At 48.3% G+C, this 17,728-nt stretch overlaps 1 protein-coding gene across 1 annotated transcript in view; it reads right to left on the bottom strand.

The window, feature by feature from the left end:
- The window catches only part of GRID1 (glutamate ionotropic receptor delta type subunit 1), a 666,870-nt gene that overhangs the window by 9,442 nt on the left and 639,700 nt on the right, over window positions 1–17,728 (bottom strand). The window contains exons 14-15 of the mRNA XM_061196716.1: window positions 16,535–16,701; window positions 9,470–9,710 (exon numbers count right to left, since the gene is read on the bottom strand). Coding sequence (XP_061052699.1) covers window positions 9,470–9,710; window positions 16,535–16,701 — 408 coding nt within the window. The remainder of the gene's footprint in view (window positions 1–9,469; window positions 9,711–16,534; window positions 16,702–17,728) is intronic.

Genomic DNA, 17,728 nt, shown 5'->3' with positions numbered 1-17,728 from the left:
GGCCTGAGGTGACCCAACACTGGAGTCTACCCAGGCTCTTTGGTGGGGCTAATGGCAGACTCTGGGAGGGCTCACACCAAGGAGTACTTCCCAGAACTTCTGCTGCCAGTGTGCGTGTCCTCACGGTGAGACACAGCCACCCCCTGTCTCTGCAGGAGACTCTCCAACACTAGCAGGTAGGTCTGGTTCAGTCTCCTCTGGGGTTACTGCTCCTTCCCCTGAGTCCTGATGCACACACTACTTTATGTGTGCCCTCCAAGAGTGGTGTCTCTGTTTCCCCTAGTCCTGTTGAATTCCTGCCATGAAATCCTTCTAGCCTTCAAAGTCTGATTCTCTGGGAATTCCTACTCCCATTGCTGGACCCCCAGCTTGGGAAGCCTGACGTGGGGCTCAGAACCTTCACTCCAGTGGGTGGACTTCTGTGGTATAATTGTTGTCCAGTTTGTGAGTCACCCACCCAGTGGTTATGGGATTTGATTTTATTGTGATTGTGCCCCTCATACCGTGTCATTGCAGCTTCTCCTTTGTCTTTGGATGTGGGGTATCTTTTTTGGTGAGTTCCAGTGTCTTCCTGTCAATGATTGTCCAGCAGTTAGTTGTGATTCCGGTGTTCTCGCAAGAGGGAGTGAGAGCACGTCCTTATACTCTGCCATCTTGAACCAATCTAAGACGGCTTTCTTAAGTGCAGTCTTTTCCCGAGACGGCTACCTGCTCTCCTCCGACTGGAAGGCCTCTCTCTGATCTTTTCCTCCAATAAATAGCATTTTTAAATCCATATTTTTTTCTTGCCTCCAATTAAGGACAAATGAATCAGTTCCAAGAAGGGCTGCAAAGCTGTGCAGTGGGTCTCAATTCATTAGCCTGTAACCTCTCCTCATCGGGACACAGAGAAAATGTCCATACCCACTGAACAAACTTTCCAAGGAGACCTTCCTACTCCAAATGGCAGTCAAGAAACCCATCCTCTCAGCACCAGTGGGACTTCATTCTATTCAAAATCTATTACTGCTGGTCGATCCAACACAAAATCAAACCTGGGAAGAAGAGGGTGCCATCATGAGCTTCCTACATTGGTTGTTTAACTGCACAAGAAAATGAGTAGAACTAAGCCAAATACCTCCTTATCCTCTCTGAAAAACACATGCAGCCCATTTCTGAGTCTCCCAATATGTCCCATTAGGTGTCTGTTCAGGGGGCCAGAGCTGAAGTGCAGAGGATTGGAAAAAACCACCTTCTTTGGAAACTCTGGAAACACTGTCTTCTTGGATCAGATTGAGCACACATCGAGTCATTTCTGATGGCCCCCTGTCCAAGGAAATAGGAGGCAGACATAATCCACCTGCTCAAGGAAAGAGGCAGGAGTGATTTGAATAATTATCTATATTTTAGACAAAATGGTGCATTCTATTATGTTATGCAAATTCAAATAATGGACTTTTTTATGTGCACTACATCAGTTTACATCCTCATTATATCAAGGTTTCAGTGTTCAACCAGGTAATGACAGCTGTGGAAAGAGACTTGGAAGCTTGCTGCTGCATTCATTAATTTACTGTAAGTAACTGACCTAGTTAAACAGCCCTGAATATGACATAAAATTCATTGATGGCATTTATCCATGAATCCGGCTGAATTCCAGTTCTGTGTTTCTTACCTCATATCAAACATGAAAACATATGCACCAACAAAGGTTACTGGAGACCCTCTCCCAGCTATTGTCTTGCAGAGAAATAAAGTTCTGTAACTGAGCCTCTGTTCACCAACATGGAAATAAAACACTGTACTGGAAAACGGTAATTAACTAAACTATCATCTATGCAACAGCCGGTTCCAGGTGGGACTGATTAGAACTGACTTTGTTTGGAGTCCAATGGCTCTTACTTTAAGTTAGGCAGGAACAAAATGGAATGAGGGACTTCCCACCTGATGGGGATGGTTGTAGGAGGTGATCTTCTATTACTACAGACCAACCAGGTAGTAAATAAGACCCAACTGGCTGGGAGAAACACCATCAACGTGATCTTCTAAAGTGTTGCTCCAAAGAATTGCTCCAACCCAAAAAGCTGGGCTGGGGATCTGAGAGTAACAGCCGGGTATGAGCAAAGAAGCTGAACTTTAAGCCAATGAAGTGGTCTCAGGGGATGAGATGGGCAGTATTTCAGAACATTAGAGAAAGAGTTCTGATGAGCTTATTTGCAGATTTTGTAGGGGCAGACAAGGAAAGGAGGGAGCTAACAGACACCTCCCATCATACGTGGTAGCAGCAGGTACACACGGGGTGGAGAGACTTGCTCACGGTTACACAATTCTATGGTAAGTGGAGCACCAGGATGAGAGCCCATGTCTACCCGGTTCCAAAACCTGAGCTCTTTTCCACTCATTTTCCCCTTGGCATGATGGTGTAGACCACTGGTTTTCATCCTTGACAGGATATCAGAAGCACATGGGGAGCTTCTAGAAATTACAGTTGTTCAGATCTGCCTAATATGACCCTTTGGGGAATGGAGCCCAAGCATCTGTATTTCTAAAAAGCTCCAGAATGAATCACCTCTGATGTGCAGCCAGAACTGAAAGCCATTGATCCAGCTGCAATAGTTCCACAACAATTTAACATTAATAACATTTTCTTTATAGGATCCTAGACCGGTTCATTCATTCGATAAACACTTTCGAGCTTCTACTACCAGAGGAGCTAATGTTCTTCATGAAGCATCCATCTTGGTCCCTGGCACACAGAAGGTGCTCAATAGTTTGTATTCATCACCCCTTAATGAGAGGTCCCACCGTTCCAGAAACTGAGCAAAGTGATAGGAATGCAGAGGTAGAGAAGAGCCAACAGACTCAAAGCAGAGATAGGCAGATAAACCATTAGTGGCAATTTGGAATCCCACCCAACACTCAATCCTGAGTGTTTACACAGGGAGGTAAGAAGGCCCGTGGAGATGAGTAAGGGAAGTTTTACAGAGCAGGGTGACATCTGAGCTGGTTTTGAGATACACACTGGTGTATGATAAGTGTTCAGTGCCTTCTTACTGAAAGACCCTGAGTGAAGAGCTGAAACACACACTCACTGTCTTTACCCTTGTGCCCAGGGATCTGATATCAGCAGTGTAGCCACTGGGCCAGGATCAGTTTTCAGCAGAAGCTCTGAACCCCTCTGGGTTAGGACTAACCCTAATCCTAACCCCTCTGGGGTTCAGAGGATGTAAATGCCTAGCTAGGAGCCAGGATCCTGGCTCAGGGAAAGGATCACTGGTCTACACTCTTCATCCGCAAACCATCTGGAAAGGCTAAGTAGGAACCCCTGCTCCTGCACACTCCTGATGTAAGGTCCAGTGGCAGACACATCATTCCTATCCCAGTTCTGCCCCTGCTATTTCTGAGTCTCGTTTCTCCAGGGATAGGGATACCTTCCTCAAATGTTGTTGAAGAGAATCAGGAGAGTTAAGAAGATAACATGGGAACCTGAGAATCATGTGGGGGCCTTGGAAAAAACAAAAAAAGACCCAGGTTCAGCTCTGGATCCATGGGGTGGGGCCTGGGAATCCATATTTCTAACAGTGCTGCAGAGGCAGATTCCAGGCCTGGTTTGGGAAGGCTTCTTAATCTCTCCCTATCTGAGAAGCAACAACAGTGGTGGTGGTGATGACTATGACAATGACGATGACCAGACCAGCTGCCACATTGTGAGCTGGCCTATGGAGACGCCCATGTGCAAAGATGTCAATGATGGCCTCTGGCCAAAAGCCAGTGAGGACATGAGGACTTCAGCCCAATGGCCCATAAGGAACTGAATCCTGACCACAAAAACAACCATGTGAGTGAGCTTGGAAGTGCATCTGTCCCCAGTATAGCCTTCAGATGAGACCCCAGCCCTGGTCAATAACTTGATTACATCCTTGTGAGAGACCTTGAGACAGAAGATCCAGCTAAGCTATGCTTCCATTTCTGACCCAAACTCTGAAATAATAAATAGTTTACATTTTAAGGAAAAAAAAAGAAGATAACATGTAGTTTTCCTGGCACAGAGAAGGTGCCCTAAGATGTGATTCCTCTTCCTGCACCCCTTTCTGCCCATCACAAGGTCCTTGGGAGGGAGCAGCCCCTTGGCCACCATTCAACAAGAGCGTTCCCATGGGTCAGCTGCTACTTAAGGCAATTTACACACTGTCCCTTGTTGAACCTCAGAGTGACTCTGTGGGGTTAGCATAAATGAAGAGGGCAAAGGTGCAGGAGAGAAAGTCTCTACATGGAGTTGAAGAAACATCGGAGGATGGAGGCAGGGAAAGGTGTACATTTGAGGGGAGTGTCCTTAGCAACAAATCTCCCATGGAGCACAGGAGTGTGTTGTGGGTGTTTGCAGACAGAAGCTGGACCACTGGCCAGAAGAGAGGGGCTTGGCTGCTGCTTCACCCCTGCTGCCTGGCCACCCCAGCCTCTGTCAGCCCCTGACAGAGGAATTAGAGACTGGGGGAGGGCAGGCAAGGCAGGAAGCAACAAGAATTCCAAACTCCCAGCCTAGTGACAAACGATTCATTCCTCACTTCTCATGTCATCTCGCATTTGTGCAGTTCTCATCTTTATTTCATGAATATTTTATTCTCAGAGCAATGACTCCACTTTCCCCATAAATCTAGAGGGTGGCTCTTTACTGCAACTGCGGAGCGGGATGCACTCACCTGCATTGGGTAACTACATAATCGTCTGATTCCTTAGAAAAAATATGACCTCAAATCCACATGAATATTAAGAGGTTGAACGCACATTACTACTCTTCCTGAAGTAGGTGTCTAAACTCTGAAGACGTCGCAGCATAAGCTGTTAAATACGACTTAGGACTCCACCCAAAGACAGGTTTCTGGCTCTTAAGAAATATGGCCAATGCCCCAAAATGAAGCATTCTAAGCTCAAGCAGACACTCTCACCTAATTGCAAATGCTGCTCCATAAAATACAGGCAACCAGTAATACAAAGCGGTTCTGGATTAAATACCATCATTATTTGTCAAAGGTCTTCAATATATGCTTCTAAAATCTGTTGTTTCAACCCCTTTCCTGGCTCCTATTCCCTATGTGATGAGGTATAAACCCCTTGGCCTGGCATCTAAGTCCTTCAGAGCAAGTCCCTGCTTTGCACTCCAGCCTCCTCTACTCCCATCTCCTTGCTGATGCCCCAGAGCTCCAGGAGGTGTGATGGCTTTGTCTACCCTGTGCTGGTCACCCTGCCCCAAAGCAAGCTCCAATCTCCTCCAGCTCGAGGATTAGTACCAATCCTTCAACACTCAGTTCCAACAAGCCCAAGCCCCAGGAACTCTTCACTAACCAGTATCCCTACCCTCTGTGACCCCACCATGCCCCGGCTGGGCTGGGTGCCCCTGAGCCCTTGATGGAAACTGTGGCTCATTCCAGGGTGGCCCTGATCAACTGATGACGGAGACCGCTTGGCTGACCCCTCTGCCATGTCTGCCCATGTAGAGCTAAGCCCCCTAAGGACAGGAACTGTGTCCTTACAGGCATACTTACTAAAGAAATGAGGAAAGGAAGGGAGAAATTTCATTTGAAAAGCAGAAACCTATAAAAACAGGAAAAAGATGGAACAGTTCTTCCTTTTACCGTGTAACACCCAAAAGGGCTGGAGGAAAGGCAGCTACTGTGTTTTATTCAACCCGCTTCTACATCAACTCTCATTCCTATCTGGAAGCAGGCTGGCATCCCCAGGCAGAAAGTTCCACATTTTCTAAGCAGGAATACTGTATTTCATTGTCTTGTGCCTGAGATCCTGGGCTTATGTAGAAGCCAAAAAGGAAGCTAGGAGGCTTTCCAGGCAAGAAGGGAGCTGTTCCTCTCAGCAAGGTCATCCCTTGGTCTCCTGGTCTTTCTCTCTCTTTGCCTCTGTCTTCTATGTCTCTCCAGTGATCCCCCCCCACACCTCTCTCACACACATACACAGCCCCTGTGACAATTCATTCTGGGCTGTCCAGGCTGGACCTGGCGCTAGATACTGAACCAGGGGATGTGAAGAGACAAGGACTGGAAGCAACAAGGATGGACTCACAAGGGACATTCTGGGTCTGAGCCTGTGTCCCCTGGTCTCCACACTGCCCACAGCGCCCAGAATGGTGCCTCCATGACAGTGCAATGCTCACCCAGCTGGAAAAGCTGTCCTCCTCCCCTAATCAAAGGGACATTTGTATAGAGGGACATTTGCTGTAAACTTCATTGAAGATTTTCCAGTAGCAAAAGAAGCTTGGCAATCTTGAGAAAGAAAAACAGAGCTGGAGGAATCAGGCTCCCTGACTTCACACTATACTACAAAGTTACAGTAATCAAGACAGTATGGTACTGGCACAAAAACAGAAATATAGATCAATGGAACAGGATAGAAAGCCCAGAGATAAACCCACGCACATATGGTCACCTTATCTTTGATAAAGGAGGCAAGAATATACAGTGGAGAAAAGACAGCCTCTTCAATAAGTGGTGCTGGGAAAACTGGACAGCTACATGTAAAAGAATGAAATTAGAACACTCCCTAACACCATACACAAAAATAAACTCAAAATGGATTAAAGACCTAAATGTAAGGCCAGACACCATCAAACTCTTATAGGAAAACATAGGCAGAACACTCTATGACATAAATCACAGCAAGATCCTTTTTGACCCACCTCCTAGAGAAATGGAAATAAAAACAAAAATAAACAAATGGGACCTAATGAAACTTAAAAGCTTGTGCACAGCAAACGAAACCATAAACCAGACGAAAAGACAAACCTCAGAATGGGAGAAAATATTTGCAAATGAAGCAACTGACAAAGGATTAATCTCCAAAACATACAAGCAACTCATGCAACTCAATATCAAAAAAACAAACAACCCAATCCAAAAATGGGCAGAAGACCTAAATAGACATTTCTCCAAAGAAGATATACAGATTGCCAACAAACACATGAAAGAATGCTCAACATCATTAATCATTAGAGAAATGCAAATCAAAACTACAATGAGATATCATCTCACACTGGTCAGAATGGCCATCATCAAAAAATCTACAAACAATAAATGCTGGAGAGGGTGTGGAGAAAAGGGAACCCGTTTGCACTGTTGGTGGGAATGTAAATTGATACAGCCACTATGGAGAACAGTATGGAGGTTCCTTAAAAAACTAAAAATAGAACTACCATACCACCCAGCAATCCCACTACTGGGCATATACCCTGAGAAAACCATAATTCAAGAAGAGTCATGTACCAAAATGTTCATTGCAGCTCTATTTACAATAGCCAGGACATGGAAGCAACCTAAGTGTCCATCGACAGATGAATGGATAAAGAAGATGTGGCACATATATACAATGGAATATTACTCAGCCATAAAAAGGAATGAAACTGAGTTATTTGTAGTGAGGTAGATGGACCTCGAGACTGTCATACAGAGTGAAGTAAGTCAGAAAGAGAAAAACAAATATCGTATATTAACACATATATGTGGAATCTAAAAAAAAAAAAAAAAGAAAGAAAAATGGTCAGAAGAACCTAGGAGCCAAGACGGGAATAAAGATGCAGACCAACTAGAGAATGGACTTGAGGATACGGGGAGGCGGAAGGGTAAGCTGGGATAAAGTGAGAGAGTGGCATGGACATATATACACTACCAAACGTAAAATAGATAGCTAGTGGGAAGCAGCCGCATAGCACAGGGAGATCAGCTCAGTGCTTTGTGACCACCTAGAGGGGTGGGATAGGGAGGGTGGGAGGGAGGGAGATGCAAGAGGGAAGAGATATGGGGACACATGTATATGTATAACTGATTCACTTTGTTATAAAGCAAAAACTAACATGCCATTGTAAAGCAATTATACTCCAATAAAGATGTTAAAAAAAAAAAAAAAGAAGCTTGGGACAGGACCATTAACTGTTCCTGTCAGTGGGTTTTCCTCAAATCTCTTCCTTCCTCCTCTCATATGGCCCAGGGGTGACAGGAGACCCCTGAGTCTGTGGGAGACTCCGGCCTTGCATGGCCTTACATGAAGGTATACAGATAGCATGAGAGGAAGATGGAGGTCCTCAGAACATTTCAGACATGCTGAGTCAAACAGCAAGCTCTTTCCAGCAAAATCTAAGCGTGATGACAGAGAGCTCACTGCCTGGTATGAATGGAGGGTCCGTCCTCACTCCCAGTCATGTCAGGGGCTCTGTTACAGACTGATGTATGGGGCTGTGGTCAGCCAGCCTTTCTAGGCTGCAGAGATGGTGGCCATGGTGATGCTGCCTCTTTGAATGCTGGTTCTGGTTACTTTAGTGCTTCTTGTTTGAAATTTACACCTGTTTGTATCAACATAATCTTTTTTTTTTTTTTTTTAAACATCTTTATTGAAGTATAATTGCTTTACAATGGTGTGCTAGCTTCTGCTTTACAACAAAGTGAATCAGTTACACATATACATATGTTGCCATATCTCTTCCCTCTTGCATCTCCCTCCCTCCCACCCTCCCTATCCCACCCCTCTAGGTGGTCACAAAGCACCGAGCTGATCTCCCTGTGCTATGCGGCTGCTTCCCACTAGTTATCTATTTTACATTTGGTAGTGTATATATGTCCATGACACATAATCTTTAAGTGGAGCTGTGATTCAAGAATTAGCTGAGGTATATGTATCAGGTAGTGACAGCCCTACAGTGGAGTGGCTGGGCTTGTGCTACAGTGCCCGTGTGCAGGTTTTGACCAGGAGAGCATCATTACCAAATGACGCTCCTTGCCACACTTCCCTAGAGGCATTGGCTCCAGGAGAACTTCATGAAGACTCTACAGACAAGAAAAAAAAAACTGAGCTTGAAGATGAGCAAAACCCAAAGAGCAGGAAGTGTGGGGGGCAGAATCAGCTTGTAGTTGGTACCCACGGGGAAGGAAATGTGCCCAGAACCTAGAGTCAGAACAGAGCCACAGTGGTCCCTGTGCTGGGTGTGCCTGGAGGGACGTGGGCAAGGCTGGGCCCTGCAAGGAGAAGGAAGAGAGGGAGAATGGATGATGGGGGGCGGGGGCTGGTCCTCCCTCCCATGCTGGGAAAGCAGGGCCCATGACCCTTGATGAACCAAAGAGAACCAGGAAGGAATGCGGTTTCCTCTCTTACCCTACAGCTGGTCTCTCCAGGTCAGGGTGGAGGCACATGGGCGGGGCAGGGTAGGGAAGGCGCTGTTCATGCTGTACCCGCTCTATAGATAAATACACGGCTTTAGTGGCCATTGCTGGCGCCTTGGCACTTGCTCAAGCATGAAAACATTCCTTACATTTGTTATCTGGCTTTCAAGGCAAAATAAAACAATGATACCATCCCCCCTATAAAACATTGCTGTCTCCAGACAAGTGGCTTGGATAAATACTAACTGGAAGAAAACCGCCCGCCGAGTGGCCCAGTGGGCCTCTCCTGCCTCTAGGCTGCAGAAAGGAGAAGTAGGGCCCAGGGCACGGACCTCTTTGGGGGTCTCCTGGTGGCACGGGTTGCTGTTCCACCATAACTCCAGGGCGGCCACCAGGCAGGCGAGGAGGAGGCCAATGGCCAAGATGCAGAAGACCCCGGCGAAGCTGTGCAGCTTGAGGGACTTGCCATCCGCCTGGGCGCTGGCATGGCTGGTAAGGTCGCAGCGGCCCGTGTGCGGCCACCACTTCTGCTTGAGCACATCCAGGTCCCCAGTGTCCTGAAGCTCCAGGATCCTGCAAGATACAATCCACATGAGCCACAGCCCTGGCCTCACTGACACAGCCATGGGGGCCCTGGCCTCTTCCCCACCATGCCGGCCCCTCCACAGACAATGCTGAACCATCATAGTGGCTCTCTGCCTCAGCTTTTCCCTCCCAATCCATTGTCCACTCTGCAGGCAAGGCACCCTTCTAAACACACTCCTCAGATTTTGTCACTTTCCTCCTCAAAGCCTTGATGTCCTCTCCCACCCTGTCCCACTGCCCATGGATGAAGTCCAATAGCAAAGCACAAAAGGACCCTTGACATGGGATCCTGGGGCAAGCTCTGAGGATAAAATCAGGAAATACAGAAATGCATGATGCAATCACTCAGACTGTGGACCCACAGAAAGGCTTTCTTTCAAATGTCAATAACTATATCCTAAGTCTCTCCCACTAGGATTCATCAAATCATTCATTCATTCATTGATTTGAGGAGCATCTGCATTGTGCCAAGTATGATGTTCAACACTGCTGAGAGTATGGTCCAGAGCAGGGGTCCTCAACCCCTGGGCCATGGACCGATAGTGGTCCGTGGCCTGTTAGGAACCCGGCCCCTCAGCAGGAGGTTAGTGGCAGGTGAGTAAGTGAAGCTTCATCTGTATTTACAGCCGCTCCCCATCGCTCGCATTACCGCCTGAGCTCTGCCTCCTGTCAGCATTATGGTGAGTCATATAATTATTTCATTATATATTACAATGTAATAATAATAGAAATAAAGTGCACAATAAGTAATGCGCTTGAATCATCCCGAAACCATCCCCGCCGACCCTGGTCCAAGGAAAACTTGTCTTCCGTGAAACTGGTCCCTGATGCCAAAAAGGTTGGGGAGTGCTGGTCTAGAGATACTTACCCGGACACTGAAACAATTAGAGCAATCAACGTGGAGTCAGAAGCTGTGATCAATACAACGAAATGAAAGTAGAAGTGCTAAGAAAGGCGCCCACTGGGAGCGTGGCCTGGACTGGAGAGTGAGGGGAGACCTCATCAAGGAGGTGAAAGGTAAGCATAAAATAGCTCACAGGGGTTTAGCACACCTATGTGCCAGGAAATCGCCTAAGTGCTTGACAGTGTTTAAGTCTCATGTCAACCCTTTGAGAAGGCTACTTCCATGGTCCCATTTTTATAGAGAAGGATATTGAGGCACAGAGAGGTGAAATATCTTGCCAAGGTCATTTTGTGGTTGGCAAGGACGGCATTCAACAAGGAAGAGGAAGAGCCTTCCTGAGACTAGAACCATGGTTGAAAGTCTTGTCTAGGGTGAGTGCATGAGAAGCTAAAATGTGGCAAGTGGGGCTGTAGATGGTGGGTGAGGAGGAGGAGGAGGATGTGAGTTGAAGTTAATGAAACAGGCAGAGCCAAGAATGTGGGCTCTGAGAAGGTATGAGAGGGAGCCTGGCTTTCATCCTGCTCACAGAGGTGGGGCAACCCTCCTGCTCCCGTATTCCCCAGGTCGGTGTCTGGATGGCAGTTTTCCTTTGTTGTAGTATTTCATGGACTCTTCCTGTAATCCAGGGGTCTGGACAGTGAACCCGTGGTAGCTGGCGGCCCCCGGGCTCCTCACACCCAAGCTTTTTTATTTGTGGAGGCAGGGCTCTTTTGGCCTGGTCCATGGTCATCTGTTCAGTTGACAACACCCACGGTGGCCTCTCTGAACCCTCTGTGTATGCACAGTTCAAGAGCAGTGGTTCTTGATGGTCAGGAGAAGCTCATGGCCAAGTGGCCACTTGAGCAGACTCTGCCCTGGACCTGCATTGCAGGCCAGCTGTGACCACAGGCTGAAGCTGAGCTCAGTAACAATCATGGGCTGTGACTGTGGAGAGGGAGGGAGAGAGCCCAGAGGGGGTGCCCTGCCCTGTCAGCATCTAGGGGCCAGCGTAGCATGGCGTCTCGCCGGCTGGGTACAGCCTGGCTCTGTGCAAAGAATCTGTACCAATCCCCGCTGGGTGTCCTCAGACAAGTGACTCGCCCCTACTAAGCTTGGCTTCCTCATCATTGCAAGATTGACCCATGATTACCGCTAGCTGAGTAGATCCTTTGGATCTCCATGGCTTCCCCTGAGCAAGCACAATGGCCGGCACAACTTGAGCCATCAATGGATATTTGTTGCATCGATAATGTACAAATGTATGAACTGAATCATGAAAACTAACCTGAACTAAAATGGCTGTAGTGAGATAATGAGATAATGTCGGCTAAGTGGCCAGGGCACAAGTCAGCACAAAAGACTTAGAATTCAGCTTGGTCACTGAGATAAAGGCATGATTTACACAGGCATTTGGGGTCGCACTTGGTATGCCATAGGTCTCTTCTGTGGCGCATGCCGTGATTAACTGGGCAGCTGCAGGGTCCCACTACCTCCAAGTGGCTCTGGACGTGTTAGGGAAGCTGCATGTCTGTACGTCCACTGGCTCATGCTGAGTGGCCGTTACGTAAGTCTCTACTGGCAGTTCCGAGTAGGCTGGGCCTCCTGGCAGTTACAGGAACCCCAGGGCTAGGTATGCAGGACCTCAGGGCATTCAAGAGGACTCGTGGTTGGTCTACTGGCTCACCATGGAGAAGCAGCAGAGTTTTTTATCTATTGCCACAGATCTTGCTCTGATGGACACCAGTCAAACCCAGACTCTGCCATCACACTAGCCATGTTAGGAAACCTCTCAACTTTAGCTTTTGTATCACTAAAATCTGAGATCATAACAAAAGTGAGAAAGGCTGGGACCTGGAACCCTCTAGCGGAGTGCTTGCACTTGTACCTGGACAAATGTCTGCTGGAGCAACAGAACACAAAGAAACTGTAACGGACTGAAAATAACTGCATGCATGTGCAGTCGGGGCAATTGTGAAGCGTAAGATACAAAAGGGCCACAAACCAACTGCTGCTTCTAAGTTTCAGGGAGCAAAAGCTGGGTACTGCACACGATCCCTGCACACAGCACCACCACGGGGGTGGGCAGACCACCTAAGCCAGCCCTCCAGCCAGACCCACCCATCCACCCCCACCCTTACCCCATTTAAGGTACAAGCTTGTCCCCCTCCCCACCCTTGGGGAGTGAGCAAGGGACTTTTGTCTTGTTTTTGCTCCCTCCTGCTGTAGCACGAGTCCCAGTGAAGCCTTGCCTGAATTCCTTGTCTGGCCTCTTATCAATTTCAACTGATTCAAGAGTCCAAGGACCCAGGTCGGTAACAAAAGTACCTACCTCACAGAATTATCGCAACCAAATGAAAAGCGGGAACACGTGGGACCACTCAGCTCAAGAGCTAGCAAGCAAGAAGAGCTCCATAAAGCTGCTCAGTATGGCACCACACTCTGGCGCCATATTGACCAGCAGCCCTATCCATCCAATATGGACACAAGCTGCCTTTTATTGAGGACACAGTAGGGACTGATCATTTTACATTGTTTTAATCCTCACAATAGCCTGCAAAGTAGTTCTTATGTCTACAGATGGAAGACCTGAGGCTCAGAATCTAGATGGCTTGCCACCAGTTGCAATTAGCAAGTGGCATAGCTGCTCTTCAGAGCTGGGTCACGCTGACCCGGGAGGCCACACTCTCTCCAGAACACCAAGCTGCTAAGTGCAGTCAGCCTCCTCTCTGAGAGTCAGCTCCAGCCTAGGGGATGGTGAGACTCCAACAAGAGCGGGGCCAGAGGGCCGGATGCCCACTCTTCCGCTCAGTAACTGCAGGAGGCTTCATTTTGCTGACGCTTCCCTTCTTCCTGCTCCTTATAATTGTATGCATTTTTATGCCCAATATTATTCCAGGAAGAATGTAAGGCAATTTATAGGAAAACATAGAATAAAATAAAAACAAACAAGCCAATCCAAAAGAAAATTTAAATATGTAAGCAACAGAGGATAGATAAAACAAGTCACGGGCACAAAATGACTCCTGGAATGAGGCTAAACTAATGCACACCACAATAATCTCTACTCCTGCCTATGAGTAAGCCAGAGCGATAATAGCCACTTCCTGAAGCCAGGTGTCCTATTTTCCAGACAGATATAATTGCAGGTGTTTTCCTTTAGTCAATAGTCGTGGAGGCTGCTACATAGTAGGTGCTCTATAAATGGCTATTAAGTTGCTAAACATTTGCTGAATGCCTACTCTGCATGCCATGGTCCATAAAAGGGCTACGGCACTCAACCGCAGTCCCACACACACAAGTTGTAGCCTAAAGACCCAGTCCTCTGCCAAAACAAGGGAACATATCCGTATTCAAGGAAATAACTTGAGTCCCTGGGACTCAGGGAAGGAAGGCTACAGCAGTTCCAGATAAGACTGGGATCTGCTATTTACACAGGATTCTTTTTCTGTCAATGGCATGGGGCATTGCTTCCTGGACCTGCCCCCTTCCTCCTCTCAGGCATGACCCAGTTAGGGGCAGCCCACAGTTCTGCATGCATCATATAATGAAGCCTCTTAAAGAACCGTTGGCAGCAGAAAGTTGGAAACCTGAAGTCTTGAGTGTTCCCCCCAAGTAGGTACCCATGTGTCCAGGTAGGGGAGGTGGGGGGATGCTTCCAGCCCAGGAAAGGCTAAAACATAGAGACCAATGACAATACTTCAGGAGGCCAGCAGAGCCTACTGGGGACATTTACTTACAGTCCTAGAGCATGTGGCCTTCTGATGAAAGCAAAGGGTAATTAATCACTTCCTGCCAGAATAACACAGAAACTGGACTAGCCACTTTCATTCATGTTCGTTGAAAGAACCAGGCTCTCTCCTCTCTCCAGTGTGTCAGTGTTCACTTCAGCAGACTTTCAGGGGATCTCTGAGCGGTTTGAGTGCACGGGGACCCTAAGCTTTCCACACTGGGGACGCTGTGCTTCTGTGAGCACTGTGTTGGGGCACATTAGCTGTCTTGGTGGTGCTGATGTTGCTGCGTTGGTCCCACAAGCTCCCTTACCATCTGTTTCAGAGAGGTGCTCACAGGTTGATGGCCTGGGGAATGCCCTGAGCATCCTGTCTCAGAAAACCAAGTAGGGTAAACCTCAAGAACACCACTGTCTTATATACCCTGGAGAGAAGCCATCCCTTCTTCATGCCTTTAATCCGAGCAATTGATAAATCACTACTCCTCCTTCTCTTGTGTCATCCCTCTCTGCTCCAGGGAGCAAAGGGAGGCATGGAATGTATACTTGATTAAATTCTACAGAAAACACCAAAGCCTCCTTGAACTTAATTAGTTCTACCCCTTTTCCCAGTTCTGCAAACAAGCCACTGAATGAATGGGTTGCAGGCCCTCCTCCTAGGCCTCTCCCTGATGGGGTTTAGGCTCAGGTGCTCGTGATCAGAAGAGCCCAATCAACATCTGGGAGGTGGGAGGAGGGAGGTAGTAGGGCTCAGAGATCCGATAGCAACATGGGCACAGCACTGGGGCTCAGGGGACCTGCCTTCTCCTCCCAACTCTGCCAGTAGCTGGCTGAGCTGCCCTCAGCACACATTACCCTCTCTGAGCTTCAGGATGTGAAATGAATGATCTTTAACAATTCTCACCCCTCCAGGTGGATGCTCCTCAGTGCGGGAAAGCACGTGTTCATCAGGTAACAGGGCGCTGCCCCTAAGCCTCAGCGCCATGCCGGCCTTTTCACCGGGACACTTCTGCCACAGTTTGGATTTTGGTGGACCAAGGCAGAGCTCTAGTTCTGCTCCTTCACCCACCAGGATGTCACCCCACAGACATGTGTGCATGGTGGGCTTAGACATCCTTGGGGACAAGAGCCCCTGTTAGCAGGCTGGCTGCTGGGAAAAGGCCACGGAGCTCACCCATGCTGTTCACCTCCATCCTCTCTGTGAGGCCAGGTAACCTGGTCAAGGACTAAGGTAAGTTCCTGTGGGGAAGCGAGAAATGGGGGTGGGATGATGAGAGATTATCTTCCTCAAGGAGGCCGACCCGGTGTCCAGACTGAGCACTTGGAAACTCAATCATGCCCAGGAGTCCAGAGAAGATCAAGTCCAAAGGATGGACTTGCACCGGAAAATCACCTGGGAAGCTAAAGAGGCCAATGCAAACTAGACACACATATTAATTTCTGGTGGACAGGGTCCACGTGTCTTTGCTTAGGCCAGAACACTCCTGTCTACACAGTGTTTCCCCCCACTCTCCCCCAACACGCCCCATCGCTAGTATTAATTACCAGGAGCTGATCCGGAAAGGATGGGGAGGAGGTGGGCAGTGAGGGCCAGGTCCCTGTCCTGACCCAGCGGGTAGCATCTGCTCCCTCAGCCCCTGTGCAGGTGAATATGGAGTCAATCTGCTTCTCTGGCCCCAGTTTTTCACGTCTCCACACTGACTCTTCCCACCCTGCATTTATCTTAAGAAGTTATTATTGGGCCCTTGCCAGATCCAGTTAATCTTTCATTTAATTTTAAATTACTAGGCCTGTCTGGCTAACTCCTACTCTACCTTCAGGCCTCATGTGTCACCTCCTCTGGGAAGTCCTCCCTGGTCTTCTGGGTCTGGTCAGATGCCCTTCTTTGTCCTCCTCCACCCCCAGAATATCCTCTCTGTCTCACTGACTGCCCTGTGCTGACATCGCCTACTCACATCACAGCTCCTACTGAGACTATGCAGCTTCATGGGAAGGTTACACATACTTCCTCCTTTTTATCCCAGGACCTGGCACAGGACTAGCTGGGGACAGGGGTGGAGAGCAGCATGTACTGGTACATAGTCGGCACTGAGGAAAAAGTGATGAATAAACAAGTTTGTGTGGGCTCTCATCTCCTGAAGGCTGGTTAAACCCCAACCGGAGCACGGGGGCTGCCAGCGTGTTCTCACTGACCGAGCCTACCTCTGAGAGAAGAGGTCCCTGTAGGGGCTGCCGTGCTGCAGGGCGATCCCATAGCCCTTGCTGCTAACGCTGTTGCCAGTGACAGTCACGGAGCAGTCGTCATCTGTCAGGGCTGCGTACTCCACCACGGCCACATCCCACAGAAAGGCGTAGTTCCCCTTCTTTGCCTGAAACACCAAAATCACCATGAAGTCAGGCAGACCTGGCCTCCCGTATTATTTTCGAGCAGGGAGGCCTCTCAGTGGTGGGATTTGAGGGACGCTTCTAAACGGTCCTCCTGCCCAACCAGCCGGCACAGCAACCTCTCCTATTTTCTGGTCTGCAGATTCCACCCCTGGTTGATGCCGCTCACTGCGGTTAGACATAGAAGGATGTGATGCTGCATCTAGGAGGCCCCAGTGCTGCGCATCTCACAGAGAGGTGGGCAAGATGAGCTATACGTGGCCTCTGAGCTAGCCTCCTGGTCACAGTGGCATGGACCTGTTTCTCAGAGTAGTGAGTTCACCTTGGAGAGTGCGGAAAGTCTGACCCCAGGGAATTGAGATTTTCTGATCGGAGATTTAGGGGGAGGCATGATAGTATCCATTTAATATTTCTACTTAGAGCTTGACTGAGCCCTGCTTAAGGCGAACATGGGAGACGGCCCTAGGATCAGTGCCCCTGAGTGGCTGCGACTTAATATCTAAGTCGTGAACTTGCTATGCTTGGGGAAGAAGCCATTAAGGACAGGGTCCTGACTGTTATGGTGCCAAGCCAGGATTCTGCCACTTCCCTTTCACTGCCCACACAAGAGTGTGCACACACAAACACACATGCACATACATAAGCATACACACATTTATATGCACACACATATATGTGCATACATGTGCACAAACACACGCACGTGCATCTACATGGAGGAGGCTTCTGGTGTCAGTGTCTCTATATCCATGCAATGGTGGCAAACTATTCCATCAGAATTTGCCTGTGGCCACAGCTGAAGTCCCACTCCATCACACCCATCCATAGCAGACATTCAGTTCTATCCTGACTTGGCCTGGAGTTTAGGCACTCGGAAGTAATGTGAGCTGCTTCGATTTTTGGAAGAAGATGCAAACTAGACATTGTCACTTGGCCAGCTTAAAATAGAGCATGATGTTCTTAATGCAGCCAAGAGCCTGATTTTAATTCTCTAGTGAACATACAGACACC

Source organism: Eubalaena glacialis, chromosome 1, assembly GCF_028564815.1.
Source record: "Eubalaena glacialis isolate mEubGla1 chromosome 1, mEubGla1.1.hap2.+ XY, whole genome shotgun sequence".
NCBI lineage: Eukaryota > Metazoa > Chordata > Mammalia > Artiodactyla > Balaenidae > Eubalaena > Eubalaena glacialis.
This window is presented reverse-complemented; position numbering and strand designations above follow the sequence as displayed.